The 15216-nt window shown below is 34.1% G+C and overlaps 1 protein-coding gene across 3 annotated transcripts in view; it reads right to left on the bottom strand.

Moving 5' to 3' along the window:
* The window catches only part of KCNH7 (potassium voltage-gated channel subfamily H member 7), a 477505-nt gene that overhangs the window by 73967 nt on the left and 388322 nt on the right, over positions 1–15216 (bottom strand). For all 3 annotated transcript variants that reach the window (XM_003921927.4, XM_074399586.1, XM_074399587.1), the window contains 2 exons: positions 12142–12567; positions 1277–1676 (listed from right to left, as the gene is read on the bottom strand). In XM_003921927.4, coding sequence (XP_003921976.1) covers positions 1277–1676; positions 12142–12567 — 826 coding nt within the window. The remainder of the gene's footprint in view (positions 1–1276; positions 1677–12141; positions 12568–15216) is intronic.

Genomic DNA, 15216 nt, shown 5'->3' with positions numbered 1-15216 from the left:
GGGTATACACCTGAAGAAAACTAAATCATTCTATCAAAATACACATGTACTTGTATGTTCACTGCAGCAGTATTCACGTTGGAGAAGACATGGAATCAACCTAGATGCCCATCAACAGTGGATTGGATAAATAAAATGTAGTGCATATACAATATGAACTACTATGCAACCATAAAAAAGAAAAAAAGCATGTCCTTTGCAGCAACATAGATGCAGCTGGAGGCCATTATCCTAAGTGAATTAACATAGGAATGGAAAACCAAATACCACATGCTCTCACTTATAAGTGGAGGGTAAGCATGTGTACACATGGACATAAAGATGAGAACAGTAGACATGGAGGACTAGTCGAGTGAGATAAAGGGAGGGAGGCAAGGACTGAAAAACTACTTATTGGGTACTATGCTCATGATCTGGCTGATGGGAATCATTCATACCCCAAACTTCAGCATCACACATTATACCCATGTAACAAACCCACACATGTACCCCCTGAATCGAAAATAAAAGCTGAAATTATTTTTTAAAAAGGTAAAAAAATGAAAATAAAAATCCATCATGCTTTTGCCAATTGCTGCCTGGAAACAGCAAGTTTACCTTCAGTGGTTCCACAGTGTGATTAATAAATACATAACATTAAAACTTCTTTTAACAAAGCTTTTTTAATTCCGAAGAATGTGTGTTACGAATGATGCTCATGACATTAACTAATCACTTAGGTCTTGACATAAGGTCACAGGAAAATGTTTTGTCAATGATGGGGGAAAATTACATGTACATTATGCATATATATGTATGTGTATGTTGCATGTATATATTTATATATATACACATACACATGTAAATGAAAGATGTTTTTCCTGTGATGATACATATGATTAATACTTTTTATGTTTGTAAATCTATCTATCTATCATGCAGTGTAAATGAGTATTTCCCATTCTAATATAGCCTCAGCTTGAAGTAGAAAATAACCATTGGTAATTTTACAGATACTCTTTTTATAGCAGTGAAACTGAACTGCAAGTTTCACTTCCTGAAACTGTGTTGCTCCAATTTTATGCCCATAGTTTTCTAAGATTAAAAAAGACCTTTTGCTGTCTCCACTTCACAGAGAGATTTAGATTTGATGGAACACAGTACCCACATATGTTAATTCCATTATCTCCTCAATTTTCTCTAATTTTTTTTCTTTGCCTTACTCTAAATATTGTAGACATATTCATTTCAAGGTATTATTCTATCCTAATAGACAACAAAAGAGAAAGCTACTTACAGCCAATCAACATGACACAAATTGAAAAGATTTTCTCCGAATTCGTGTTAGGAGACACATTCCCGAATCCTACACTGGTTAAACTGCTGAAGGTAAAATAAAGTGCTGTGACGTATTTGTCTTTAATGGATGGTCCAGAACTTGAGTCACTGTCATTGTAACGTTTCCCAATTTGTTGTCCTAAGGAATCCAACCATCCGATTTTGTCAGTCAGATAAGGCCTTTCTACATTCCCAATCGCATACCAAATGCAAGCCAGCCAGTGAGCAATCAGGGCAAATATGCACATTAAGAGCATTAGAACAGCAGCGCCATATTCTGAATATCGATCCAGTTTCCTGGCCACGCGCACAAGACGGAGGAGCCGAGCAGTCTTCAAAAGACCAATTAATGTTGTTGTCTGTAGAAATAAATGTGCACAGTCAGAAACGGTTGGTAAACAATTCAAAGTACATTCATGTGAAGCGAAGTGGACAAAAACAGCTTAAGACAATATGGTAGTATTAAGGATAACTGCCTATTTAAATTAAGTATTAAACTTAGTTGTTGTTGTTGTTGTTTTTTTTAAATGTGATACCTGCTTTAGAAAATACTTTGAAAGTGCATGACACATTGATTCAGTATGATGACATGTAAAACCCATGGGGCAGATAATCTGCCTTGTTTTATGTTCTAAGTACTTTGCATAACTCCTCAGTGACTCATTCTTTCACCAACATGCATTCTAGTGTGTTACTGTATGCCTACTAAGGCCATACACTGGGTTTACAGTGTTGAACAAACAGATGTGGTTACTTTCCTAATAGAGACAGTTATTTAAAAGACAAAGGGTCTAATCTAACGAAGAGAAAACAAGATCACAGTCTACTGAGGAGAGATAGATTTTTAAAAAATAAACAATTTCTGAGAGAGAAAAGTGCTATGATTATAGTAAGCAGATAAATATGATAGAGGGTATTTTGAGGCATAGATTGGGGTAGAATCTGCTTTAAAAAGGAAGGCCAAGAAGGGACTTGTTGAGGAGCTGACATCTGAGTTGAGAATGATCTGGATAATGAGAAGGAGCAACTCAAGCCCCTTCTTCCCATAACCCTGGGAACACTTATCAGATGATTGCATGCATGAATGAGGCACTATATTTAAATGCATTTTTTCTTCTTAAATGTGCTAAACTGAGAAATTATTTCTTGATGTTCCAGTGATATAATTGCATTTTGCTTTTGGCTATGATATGTGCAACTAACTGGGTGATTATTACTGACCAGGTATCTAATGATAGGATACTTCTATAATAACAGGATACTTAACTGGTTGTTTGGACTTCAAATCTGATAAGTACAAATTACAAGTTCATTTCTTAGGTTTCCTAAATAATGTCAACTATAAGTACTATATAATTCACAGGACATGTAATTATTGCATAGTTACGTGGTGTTTACCAATCAATTATTGAGTCATTTTATCTGTTCATTTTTGCTGCTTATTTCCCAAAGCACATCTGATTAAGTTAAGAACACTTACATCTTAACTGAAGAAATAGTACATGGAATAAGTACCATACCCTATGTATTAATATTGATGACAAAGGAGCACTAAATATTAAAAAAAATTTCATTAAAATGTTCTGGCTGGGTATGGTGGCCTGTGCCTATAATCCCAGCACTTTGGCAGTCTGAAGCAGGAGGATTGCTTGAGCCCAGGCATTTGAGACTGGGCAATATAGTGAGACTCTGCCTCTACACAAAATAAAATAAAATAAAATAAATTAGCAGGATATGGTGGTGGATGTCCATAGTCCCAGCTACTCTGGAAACTGAGATGGAGTATCACTTGAGCCTAGGGATTTGAGATTGCAGTGAGCTATGATTGCACCATTGCACTCTAGCCTGGGCAACAGAGCAAGACCCTGTCTTCAAAAAAAATGTTCTATTAAGTGTTCTATAGTTTCTTGTTTTCCCCTTGTGCCTTAGTGATCACAAAGAAAAGGGGACTTAGCCTCCCCGGAATTATCCTCTGTTAGTATTGAAACAGAGCCTGAATAGTCAAAGCGATCCTAAGAAAAATAAATAAAGCTGGAGGCATCACATTACCTGACTTTAAACTATACTACAGTATTGAACCCTTTAAACGTAAGAGGAGCTTGAGTAGTTGACACGTATTTAGCATAACTGGACTCTGGTCTCTACTTATTTGGGGATGTTTAGAGAATACTGAGTTATTTTTTAGAGTTCAATGAAGGTGATAGTGTTTTTTCCCCTTCTTTATAGGTTTAAAAGTATATTTCTTCCCTATGAATGGAGGGTTTAAATTACTATTGCCTGGATCTCTAAGAGAAAATCAAACTTTTCAATATATGTATTATCAATATTTTTGCTTAGCAGTTATGTGCTAGGACTTTGGAATAAACCTATGTTTGAATTCTGCCTCCATACAGTGTGTCACCTTGGACAAGTTATTCATTTAATCTCATGCTTCAGTTTCTTCATCTGTGAACAAATAATAATGCCAACCTTACAGAGTTATAGATAATACCAATAAACAGAAATTCTTTGTATTTCTATCTAAATATCCATTACATTTTTCTTTCCATCAATAAGCAGGAACTTCATGACTTGAAATGAGTTGATAGGACTTCTATCCTTTTAAAATGCAATACTTTGATATCTGGAATCACAAGTGGGGGCCTTTCCATTCTGGCCTTGCAGCTCCTTTTAGGAAATGGCAAGAACATTGAAAGACAGGGACTTCATGTGGGCACACTGCCTGCTCAGACTCTAACAGGAGTCACCCTGTTAGAGTCAACATTTCACCCCTTTTACACAGCATGGCTTCCTGAGAAATCAGAAATAATTGTGAATTATTGTTAAAATTTTCTTGGTTTTGGAGCAAAATTTCTCTCCAACTCTCAAAATAAATGAAGCATAATAAAAATTCTTTAGGTAGTTGGTGAAATGAAGTGAAAAGCTTTAAAACAAATGAGCTGTTTTTATAACATGTTGTGGGAATAAGTACTAAAGACTCTGCTGGTTGTAAAGATGGTAGAGTAAAAATGGTGTTATGATAAGAAAAGCAATGAAGTTTGCTGTGCATGCAACCTTCCTTTCTGCCTTCCTTCTAAAGAAATCTCTAACATTGCTTCTAGCATTCTCTCAAAATGAAGTTAAAATCTATGTAACAGTAAGTCCTCTGAGCAGATAAATCAATATAACTTACATAATAACATACAAGTGACATCTTTTCTGGAAAAAGAAAGTTTAAGAAACGTGGGACATGTTGAAGTCTCAACATGTATGACAGTATTCATACTAAATAATTGCAGAAGTAATGAGAGAGCCACAAAGGAAGGGGAAGAAGAAAAAATTACTAAGTAGTAATAATACCTCTCAGTTGCATTATGAGGATGTGAATATTGACTTCAACAGTCAAAGCTGTTCTCTTGTGATTCTGTCACATGTACCCCAGCATAACTACATATGCTGGCTTGATAATGTAACAAATGCCTTGACCTTACTTCTATTGTTATAAAATTGTGGCTAACTCAACTGGGCATTCTTTGTTAGCTACAGTTGTGTATAACACATCTTGTAGATGATGCACAGAATTGCAATAACTCTTTCCTGCTTATTATTTTAATATTGCTTTAAAAACTTAAGGTGTCTTGCCCCAGATTGCAGAATAGAGAGAAGTGATTGCACTAAAATCTAAGAGATAGTAGACTTAAAATAATTATCAATCTTCTCCAATTTGTTATGAACTCCTAACCCCATTGCTTAGTTTAATAGGCCATCTTTACGTTACTTGCAAGTGAGAAAGGGCACCAACAACTACCTTAGTATATTGTGCTAAGATCAGAATTGACTGGATATAATTGTTTTTAGAATGCATGATTATCTCCCAGTGCATCTAATTTCATGTAATATCCAGACACTATGGAAATCTCAATTTTTTGATTTTTGAAAATTAATAAATATAACTATCCATAAACCTATTTACAACAATTTTAAAAACTAGAGATAAAGAACTGTCTCTTAGATGATATTTCTTGAACTTTTCACTGGTAATAGAAAAATATTGCCTGCATATCATTATTCTTGGAAGTGACTAAAAAGAGCATAAAAGCTCACTAGATGGCAAAATGTGGTTATTGTTATAAAATAGAAACATATAATGAAAATAAAACAGAAAAAGAGGTGAGTCATTTTGCAGTACATGGAAGCAAGACACTTGTTTTCTAGTCCTGCCACTAAGTGTAGCAAAGGGGACATAATGGACTCCTAACAACTCAAGTCTTCACCTACCAGCTCCCATACCATCTCAGAACTCAACTCATTTATTGTGATTGAATAATTGTCCAACTCTTTTTGCCAAAATGTCACAGTAAAGAAGATCTATGTAAGATTTTTATTTTTAGTGCATTTTGTCAATATTATTGTTTTTAATCTAAAATGACTCTTCTTTCCAAAAATTCAATTTTTCATTTTGCTGGGTGGCTGATTAATATCATTAAGTTTTAAAATTTTAAAAACATATCCACATCCACTGTTTACTAAAGCCCCAGATACCATCTTATACTGAGGTGGAAGTTAGTTTATTTTATTAAGTATATTAATTTTTAAACTAAACATTATGTATATGTTCTAAACAATTGAAGTTTTGTATGTATATTAGATACTAGGCCCAGAATCAAGACCATAATGTGATTTTTTTTTTGTAGATATTTTACAATAACTTGGTCAAGATTCTCTCTTCATGCCAGTGGAATTCTTTTTGAAGGCTTGAAATTAGATTAAGTAACTTCTTATCAGTATTAAAAAATTTTCTACTCAAGAATAAATTGTCTACAGTTAAACAGAGAAAGATTCACTACAAAAAAAGGAAAAAAATCTTTTGTTCAAAAATATTTTTAAAAATTTGAAAAATAATTATACCTCATTTTTAATAAACATTTTTAAGAATCTTATATTTAAAATATATTATTTCAGGGATTTACTCTTTAACACTTTTGCTATAAAGAAGTGAAATAATTATTCTTTTATAAATAAAAATACATATGTATGTGATTTTTGGTTTCCTCTGGAGGGTTGATAGAATGATCACTGAAGCTTTCTACTTAATCTATCATTTGTCTTTTCAATAAATATTTGGGTTCAAATAGGGAAATGTTAACATTTAACAAGAAATAAATTTCATTATTCTACATTCACATTTTGCTTTAGATTTCATTTCAGCTAATTCTCTCTACGTTCTGGTATTTTTATACATCATTCAATTATTATTTGTGTAATAAATCTCAATAATATTGGAAACTAGTTTCTAGTCCTTTGTTCAGCTTGACTACACCATTGCAATATTTCTAAGAACACACTCACTAATACAATCAAAGAGATATATTTTGAACGTGTCTAGAATCTTGGTGAATTATTTAGATTGTCATTAATTTATAGCAAACCTCACAAATATTCAAAACATATAGATTTTAAGGAGGTGATTTTTACAACTTCACTGGGAAACTCATTTCAATATTTAACAACCTTTATTATTAAAACACTTTTATTTTTGTTTTGTCTATAATTAACATTTTATTTTTCTGCAATTTGAACTCACTTTGGCTTTCTCTACAGTAACAGAACACTCACCATCGAACGATTCTAAACAATAGTATGCAAATGTTACACCAAATAAATAACTAGGAATGTCATATTTTTTAATGATAATTGGACTTTTTCTGAGAAATATTTTACCAAGAGTTATGATTTATGCCATCTCTAATGAGTGTAGTCAATCAATCACATACAAATCAACAAATGATAAACTAAAAAGCAAAATAATTTTTCCATTGGGGATCTTACGTCTCTTACACATCATCTCATACATTTTTAGAGGCATGACCAATAGCTCCAAATATAAGCCAATAGAAACTTCTGTCTAAACTCCCAGAAACTATCTAAGGAGATTTAGCAATTTTATGTGTAAACATGTATATGCATATGTGTCTTCAAAATGTGATTTGTTCCTAAAAGTTGAACATGATTATGTCAGATGTTTTAGAAGTAAACTAATGACATCTGTTGTAAAGCTCGAGTTCAGCTGTGAAAATGACCAGAGTCTGCATACAGATGCCTGCTAAGGTTTTCCTTGCATCCATATCACATTTCATCTATCAGACTAATAAATCAAACATATTATTATTATAGGAAATCCTCTTTTCTATTGGAACTTTCCCTCAAAGAGCATGGTATCACTTAGGTTTCAAAGGCCTTTCTTGCTTGTATTCAGGATTCAGAAAAAACAGTAAAGTGTGAAAGGAGAAGGTTCAATGAAGCAAATAATTAATTGTAAGAATCTTAATTTTCCGGGGAGTAAGAGGTTAATGAAGCATGTAATTGAGCAGAATTTTGTAGATTTCAGCTGTTAATATCTCTGAAATTAAGATTTACCACAGATGAGCTAAATATTGGAAAATATGAGGCAGATAATAAAAAGGTAACTTTCTGGATACTGAGACAATAACCTTCCTCCTTTGCACCAATGACACAGAGAAAATTTCCCAACGATCGAGGTAATGGGTGGTATGATGTTTGACGATGCAAAAATTAGGAAATAGAGAATCCTTTTATTGTCTATCTGGATGGCATTATCATCAGGAAGATATTAATGACATAGGCAAGCCTAGTTATTGCCAGTATTTATTTTCTTCAACATGTTTTTAACATTATAGAAGATCCTCTATTGCAGGTGATTTGTAATTATGTAGAAAAAAAATTAAATGGTTATTTAGAAAAATATGAGCAGTTGTGCCATGTCTTCTTTGGTAAAAATGTATATGACAACATATCCTCTTAGCATTTATTAATACCTTACATAGATTAAATAATATAGATAAAAAATTTGAATTTTTTCTAGGGTTGAATGTAAATAAAGTAAAAGTGTTACAGTAGCTTAACATTTAGGGAAATTTGCAAAGAAGACATTAATGTTTGATTGACATTGACAAAATTACATCTTCTAAGCTCATCTATAATCCTGTGTTGGATAGAAAACATTTTAGGGCCAGGCACAGTGGCTCATGCCTGTAATTCCAGCACTTTGGGAGGCTGAAGCCAGTGGATCACTTGAGTTCAGAGTTTGAGATCAGCCTGGGTAATAAATTGAAAGCTCTCTACAAAAATTACAAAACTTAGCCAGGTGTGGTGGCATGTGCCTGTAGTCCCAGCTCCTCTGGAGGCTGAGGTAGAGGATCACTTGTGCCCAGGAGGCAGAGGCTGCATCGACATGAGTTCACACCACTGCACTCCAGCTTGGGTGACAGAACAGGAACTTGTCTTACAATTAAGCAATTAAGAATTTATGACCATTCTTATAATTTGTTGAAAATCACTCTTAATTTGTTCATTTATGTACTTACACATTTATTTATGAACTTAAGCATTTATTTCGTAGAAATAGTCATCTATGAACACATGAAAGCCCTCTCCTGGGATTCCTCTTTATCCCAGATATGGCCACTGGATCTTGTTTGTCTAAACAACAAAATCATCCCTGTCACTTTAAAAAGTGTAGGTTTTAAGACTTTATTTTAAACCTGTCAAATATGTGTCTCCAGACCTATAACAGATCCACGCACAAAACTGATACATGGTTCTTGTACAGAAGCTGATCCAAACCAAACTTTGCCAAGATTATATCTAACTTTTAATTAATGGATCTCATTTCTCTTCTTATACTCACATATTATCTTTCTAGGTGCTCATGGAGTACTTGCCTGCCTACATGTCACCTGTAGTTGAATAACCAATAGTCATCACAAATTTAAGATTGCTAATACAGGAATCTCTTTCCCACAACACACTGTCTCCCCAAGGATTTTCCATCTGAATAAATGGATTACCATTTACAATTTTGCTTTGGCAACCCTTCTGCCCTTCACCAAAGGAATGTTTCAATAAGAATAAACAAACAACAAAAAATGTTTGCACCACTCTTAATTCTGCTTTTTCTCCTACTCTTCCACTCAATACTTAATCCATCAACAAGCTTTGACAGCTCACCTCCAAAATATATCCCCCATTTTTTGCTTTTCTTCACCTTGGTTGCTATCTGGCTGTTGTTTTGACCTACATCACAGCATGTGCTCTGAACTGGTTCCCTGACTCTCCAATATGCAGATGACAGCCTTTGTAGTCTTCAAAATGTCCATCAGAGAACATCACTCCCGTTCCAAAGATTCCATTGCAGCGAGAATAAATAAGAAATCCCACATCTCTATGTGATTTGGTCCCTGTCTCTGCCTCCTCAAACCTTAGCATTCCACCTCTTACTGTGTGGTTCAGCCTGGCAGCCAATGGCCAGTTTTCTGTTCCTCTACCACAGCGAATGTCTTCCCCAAATGCGACATTTTCACTAGTGTTCCTCTTCTATGTGAAATGCTCTGTATAGTGGTCTCAAGTGGATGGTTGCTTCCTGTCAAGTCTCAACTCAAATGGCCTCTCCTCATTGGCCTTTGGTAACTTCCAATTCAAATTAGCCATCCATCCAGGCCATTCTCTATCACATCCACACATTTTGTCATCGTCACATAATTGACTCTTTCCTGAAACCATCCTGTGTTCTGTTTGTTTGTTTATTAACTGTCTTCTGCCCTCTTCCATCCCCTACCCCCTCTTCCTCAATCCTAGAATATTAAGTTCCTGGAGAACATAAATTTGTCTGATTTATTTCTGAATCTCCAAACACAAGACAGTGCTGTCACTTTGAAGGGTACCCAACAAAAATTTGTTGAATGAAGAAAGCATTATTGACTAAGAGTAATGCAGAAAATAGGACTGAGTATATCATTGAACAATTCTAGGTTTCAACAGTCTCATCTGTAAAATGGGAAGAAGAGTACTTTAACTTCCTAGGCAGAGGATTGTACTAGATAATTTCTTATGGTTACTTCTAGTTCTAAGTTTTACATTGGCAGCAGTACTAGATTTTAATTTGGTGGTAACACATTATGTTCAGAATTTTCAGAGTATTTTAAAATTCAGACTTTAAAATTTAAAAAACACAAACCTCTGAAAACTTCTTCCATTATACTTCTAAGCTTATCTACAAAATCACTAGTGTTTGTTGTTGGTGCATACATTTTAACTTTTGAAAGAATGAGGTTTTATTTTATTGTTCATCAACATAAGCTTATTTGGTGTAATGATATGAATTACCCATTATAAGAAACTCAAAGATATGTATTAATAAAGAAGTATTTTACTCTCTTGTCTTTTAGTTAAAGCCCAAAGTTAGGAGTAGCTGATGTTAATTAGTTCAGCTAATTTAAGAACAGCTGATTTTTAAAAAGAATTTTGCTAAATCACATGTATTATCTCATTAGAGTCTCAAATTAGAAAAAAAAAATCGAGAAGAGAAGGTAATGTTAATTATCATCCTTTTACAGATTAGGAAAGTCAAGTTTGGCACTTTGTTTAAAATTATAGAACCCAGGGTCTGGGCAAGGTGGCTCACTCTTGTAATCCCAGCACTTTGGGAGATCAAGGTGGGTGGATCACGAGGTCAGGAGATTGAGACCATCCTGGCTAAAATGGTGAAACACCCGTCTTTTCTAAAAATACAAAAAAAAAAAAAAAAAAATTAGTTGGGTGTTGTGACATGTGCCTATAGTCCCAGCTACTTGGGAGGCTGAGGCAGGAGAATTGCTTGAACCCGGCAGGCGGAGGTTGCAGTGAGCCAACATCATGCCACTGCACTCCAGCCAGGGTGACAGAGTGAGACTCCATCTCAAACAAACAAATAAACAAACAAACAAAACAAAAACAAAACAAAACAAAAACAAAACAAAACAAAAATGTAGCACCCAGGAAAAATGTATTGTTTCATTGCCCTGTTCTTAACTGACTCATAATTTCATCAGCATGGTCTATAGGAGAGGTTTAATTCTAACCAATAAATAGATTTAAAAATAAAATCTCTTGGTTCCCCTTGGTCAAGGAGAATCACCTTGTTCTAAAGCCTTCAATGGCTAGGAAGTAACCATTGCCAAGAGGAGTTGTTCTCTTTCTGGGGGAGAGGGGGAACTTGGTGCAAGGCAGGGTTCTTATGTAGAAAAAGACAATTTTTAAAAATTCAACATATTGAGGTTATCTTTTTCAACCTATTCCCTTGGAACTACTTTTCAAGCATTCTGTAAATCTTTCCCTTATAGAATCCAGAAAATTTATAAATGGTAAAAATAGTGGCAATTATATGAAGTGAACTGTAGGAAAACTTAATTTCTTTTGGATCAAAGAATCTTTCGAGGAGCTGATTAAAAGTTCCTCTATGCAGAAAATGCACAATACATACACTTCTCATATTTTCTCAGTTTCCAATTTTATTAGGAATTGGGATATGCAAGAAGTAATTTCCAGGCAAAGTATTATTTAAGAGACAGCATTTTTGAATAAGGCATTTCAGAAGGTGCCCTATTCACATAATTTGAACAAAAAACAAGTCTCTGCTGTCTCGAACCATAATAATGAGTTAAGCAAAACAGAGACATACTTAATATTTGACAGTTTTACCCTGTGAAGTTAATAAGTAGAGATTTTTAAATCCTGGGAATGTGCTATGCACTATGGACAACTTGTTTCCAAGTTTAATTTGGTGGGTAAAGAATGGAGAGTCTTTTGCATCTCTTAGCAAAAAACAGAATGAATTTGATTTGCAATGGCAAAATGATTTTATTTCATTCTTTAGCATCCCCAATTGGAAATTAATTTTATCTGTGAGATACAAGAAGCTTGCAAAGCAGCTACTCTTTTTGCAGTTAAAACAGATTCACTTTTATAATTGCAATCTTTCAGAAAATAAGAATCTTAAGCAGTTCTTACCTCATCGGAACCAGATCCAAAAATCAGCAAGTCAAAAGGAATTGCTGCAACCATGTCAATCAGGAACCAGCCTTTGAAGTAGTGTATTGCTATTTTGGCGGGATCACTTACCACTTCTTCATTCTGATTTACATATGTTGTTCTGAAGTTTATTAAAATATCTATGATAAACATAATATCCACAATCAAGTCTACCACATTCAAAGGGCTACAAGAATAGCCACATTCTCGTCTTTTCTGTTCTTCTCTGTCATTGAGGAGGAAGGCTGCAGAGTAGGGAGTAAATATAGCAGTGTATATGACCAACAATAGAATAAGCCAGTCCCAGACTGCCTTGAAAGGGCTGTAGTGCAATATCGTAAACTTGTTGATGCGTGGTGTCTGCAGTTTGTATTCAGGTAGGACGTCTGCTCCTAAAGAGAGAACCTGAATGTGGAAAAGAAAATCATACATTACATAAAACATCATTTTTAATTTGGAAAACCTACAAAATATTAAGGTCACTAATTATAGAGTAAAATTTACTAGAGAGAATTCATGTAACTTGAAAGTATTCATGAAACACACACATACATTAAATAAACCCGTATAAACTCCCATTATGCAGTATATTTGGCTCAAGAAAATCACACTGGCATTTCTTGATAAATATCAATCTCACTAAAAAAAAATAATAAATATCGCTGCTGAGATACTAAGGAATGTTACCATTTCCTCTGGAACATAGTACTTCTCAGATGTAAAAATACATGGCTGTTTTTAGAAAAAAAAAAAGTCGGTTTTGATAAATTAATGCAGTTTTCAAATCTAGGAAAGGATTAGTTGTGATGAATAGAAGCAGTCTAGTTGGATCCATGGTCACATCTAATTTACATATATTTAATTTATAATTTAACCTTGATACATTAAACCCAACTCATTCAAATTTTAATTAAGAAGAATCTTGCCGGGCGCGGTGGCTCAAGCCTGTAATCCCAGCACTTTGGGAGGCCGAGGCGGGTGGATCACGAGGTCGAGAAATCGAGACCATCCTGGTCAACATGGTGAAACCCCGTCTCTACTAAAAATACAAAAAATTAGTTGGGCATGGTGGCACGTGCCTGTAATCCCAGCTACTCAGGAGGCTGAGGCAGGAGAATTGCCTGAACCCAGGAGGCAGAGGTTGCGGTGAGCCGAGATCGAGCCATTGCACTCCAGCCTGGGTAACAAGAGCGAAAACTCCGTCAAAAAAAAAAAAAAAAAAAAAAGAAGAAGAAGAAGAAGAATCTTCCCAATCTGTTTTTAACATTAGAGGAAAAAAGGTAAATGAGATTAAAATGAACACAAGGGAGTTTTTCCTCAAAATGTTGAGAGGGAGTATTTGATATTCTGGGACAAATACACTTTCATTCCAACTCTTCCATCATTTAGAGAATTGCAAAAGGAAAATGCTAAAAGATATTCAGAATACTGACCTGGAAATGTTGCAAAATGTTTAAACCCAAAGTGGTACTTAACTTCCAAAATTTATTATACTTAATATGGCATCAAATGAACTATAACAGTCCACCTTTTAGAGTTTTAGTTTACTTGAAAGCTAAATGACAGTTTTGTCTCTACCAAGCAGAAAAGTACATAATTTAGTGATTTAAGACTAAGTTTTAAAAACAAAAGTCAAAACAAAAAGGTTACCTGGCTACCCAGTAAAATGTAATTTATTGGTAAAATATAAGCCTTAATATATGTGTTTTAAAAAGCTGAAATTTTGTAATGGCTCCACAGATGGCATACAGAGAGCCATTTAAAAAGGGAAATGTGGGTTATAATTTAATGCTATGAATATCCCATACACATACAATGGCTCTATTTCAAAGTTAATTTCACTGAGTACATTTTCATAGACTAGATTCTTCTAAATACAATTAATGTATCATCAGCTTTGCAGCATGGATCTCAGGTAATTCCCCATTGGTTAGTCAAAAGTGTTAGTTCTGTGTTTTTGGCAATTCTATTCATGTTGGTTTTAATTTGACTATAATAATGAATTATGTCAGACATAATTGAAATTTAATTCTTATATTTATTGTCATATGTCATAACATTTTATCCCCATATAATGAGTTATTATCCCTAAAACTTTAAAAGTTAAATAACTCCAAAAGAGACAAAATATAACTTTAAAATATAACAAAAGATTCAGCTAAAATAGGGAAAGTTGCTTTTTGATAACTGCTAAATTGCTTTAACTAGTTTTGAAAAAATTAATAAAGAGCCTGATCTGACCATTTAATCAATCCAGAGTACTTTGAACCAGCCAGTTTAAGAGAGAACAGGGCTTCATTTTAAGCTATTATGAGAAATGATGGCAGCTAATTATTAGCAAAAGAGCAATCTGGAAAATAAAGTGATTTTGTTGTCTGTAAAATACTAAAAGCCCAAGATATGCATATATATATGAGTTTCAAAATCCAAATGGGAATAGATTATTTGTCATTTTAGAAGTACAGATTAATAGAACTCTGATCCCATTATGCTTAGTATAGATGATCAGTGTGTGACATTTTGGTCTGTTCAAAATGAATTATGTCTAGTTCCTTTCTAAAAAACCATGACTAATCAGTATATGGAAAGCAAAGTCTACAAATTTATTTTGGCTTTCAATGCCATTGAAGTCATTTAAAATATGTACCCATTCTTTGTTTCTAGTCCCTTCTTTCATTAGATTCCTCTGCGTACCCAGGGTACTCCAGCAAAACCAGACTAAAATTTTTGAGCTGCTGAGATCTTTCCATATCACTAAATCCACAAATCTCTCTCATATAAAAAGGTATGTAGTCAATCAAAGAGGACAAATAAGTCACTTTTAATGACAGATATATTTGTGTGAGTTTGCTCACTGCTTAGGTGACAAACTTCTGTTACTAACCTCCCACATTAGGCAATTGCAATACCTCTTTCAGCAGGAGTATAAATTAGAATGCAAGCAGCATCTTGGAACTGTGGCTGAAATTCTTTCCATCTCACATATGCAGACCTTCATTTAACATTTAGATGACCATTGTGCTACAAGCTGGAAATGAAATATGGGGAAGATAT

The sequence above is a fragment of the Saimiri boliviensis genome, chromosome 5 (genome assembly GCF_048565385.1).
Source record: "Saimiri boliviensis isolate mSaiBol1 chromosome 5, mSaiBol1.pri, whole genome shotgun sequence".
NCBI classification, from domain to species: Eukaryota; Metazoa; Chordata; class Mammalia; order Primates; family Cebidae; genus Saimiri; species Saimiri boliviensis.
This window is presented reverse-complemented; position numbering and strand designations above follow the sequence as displayed.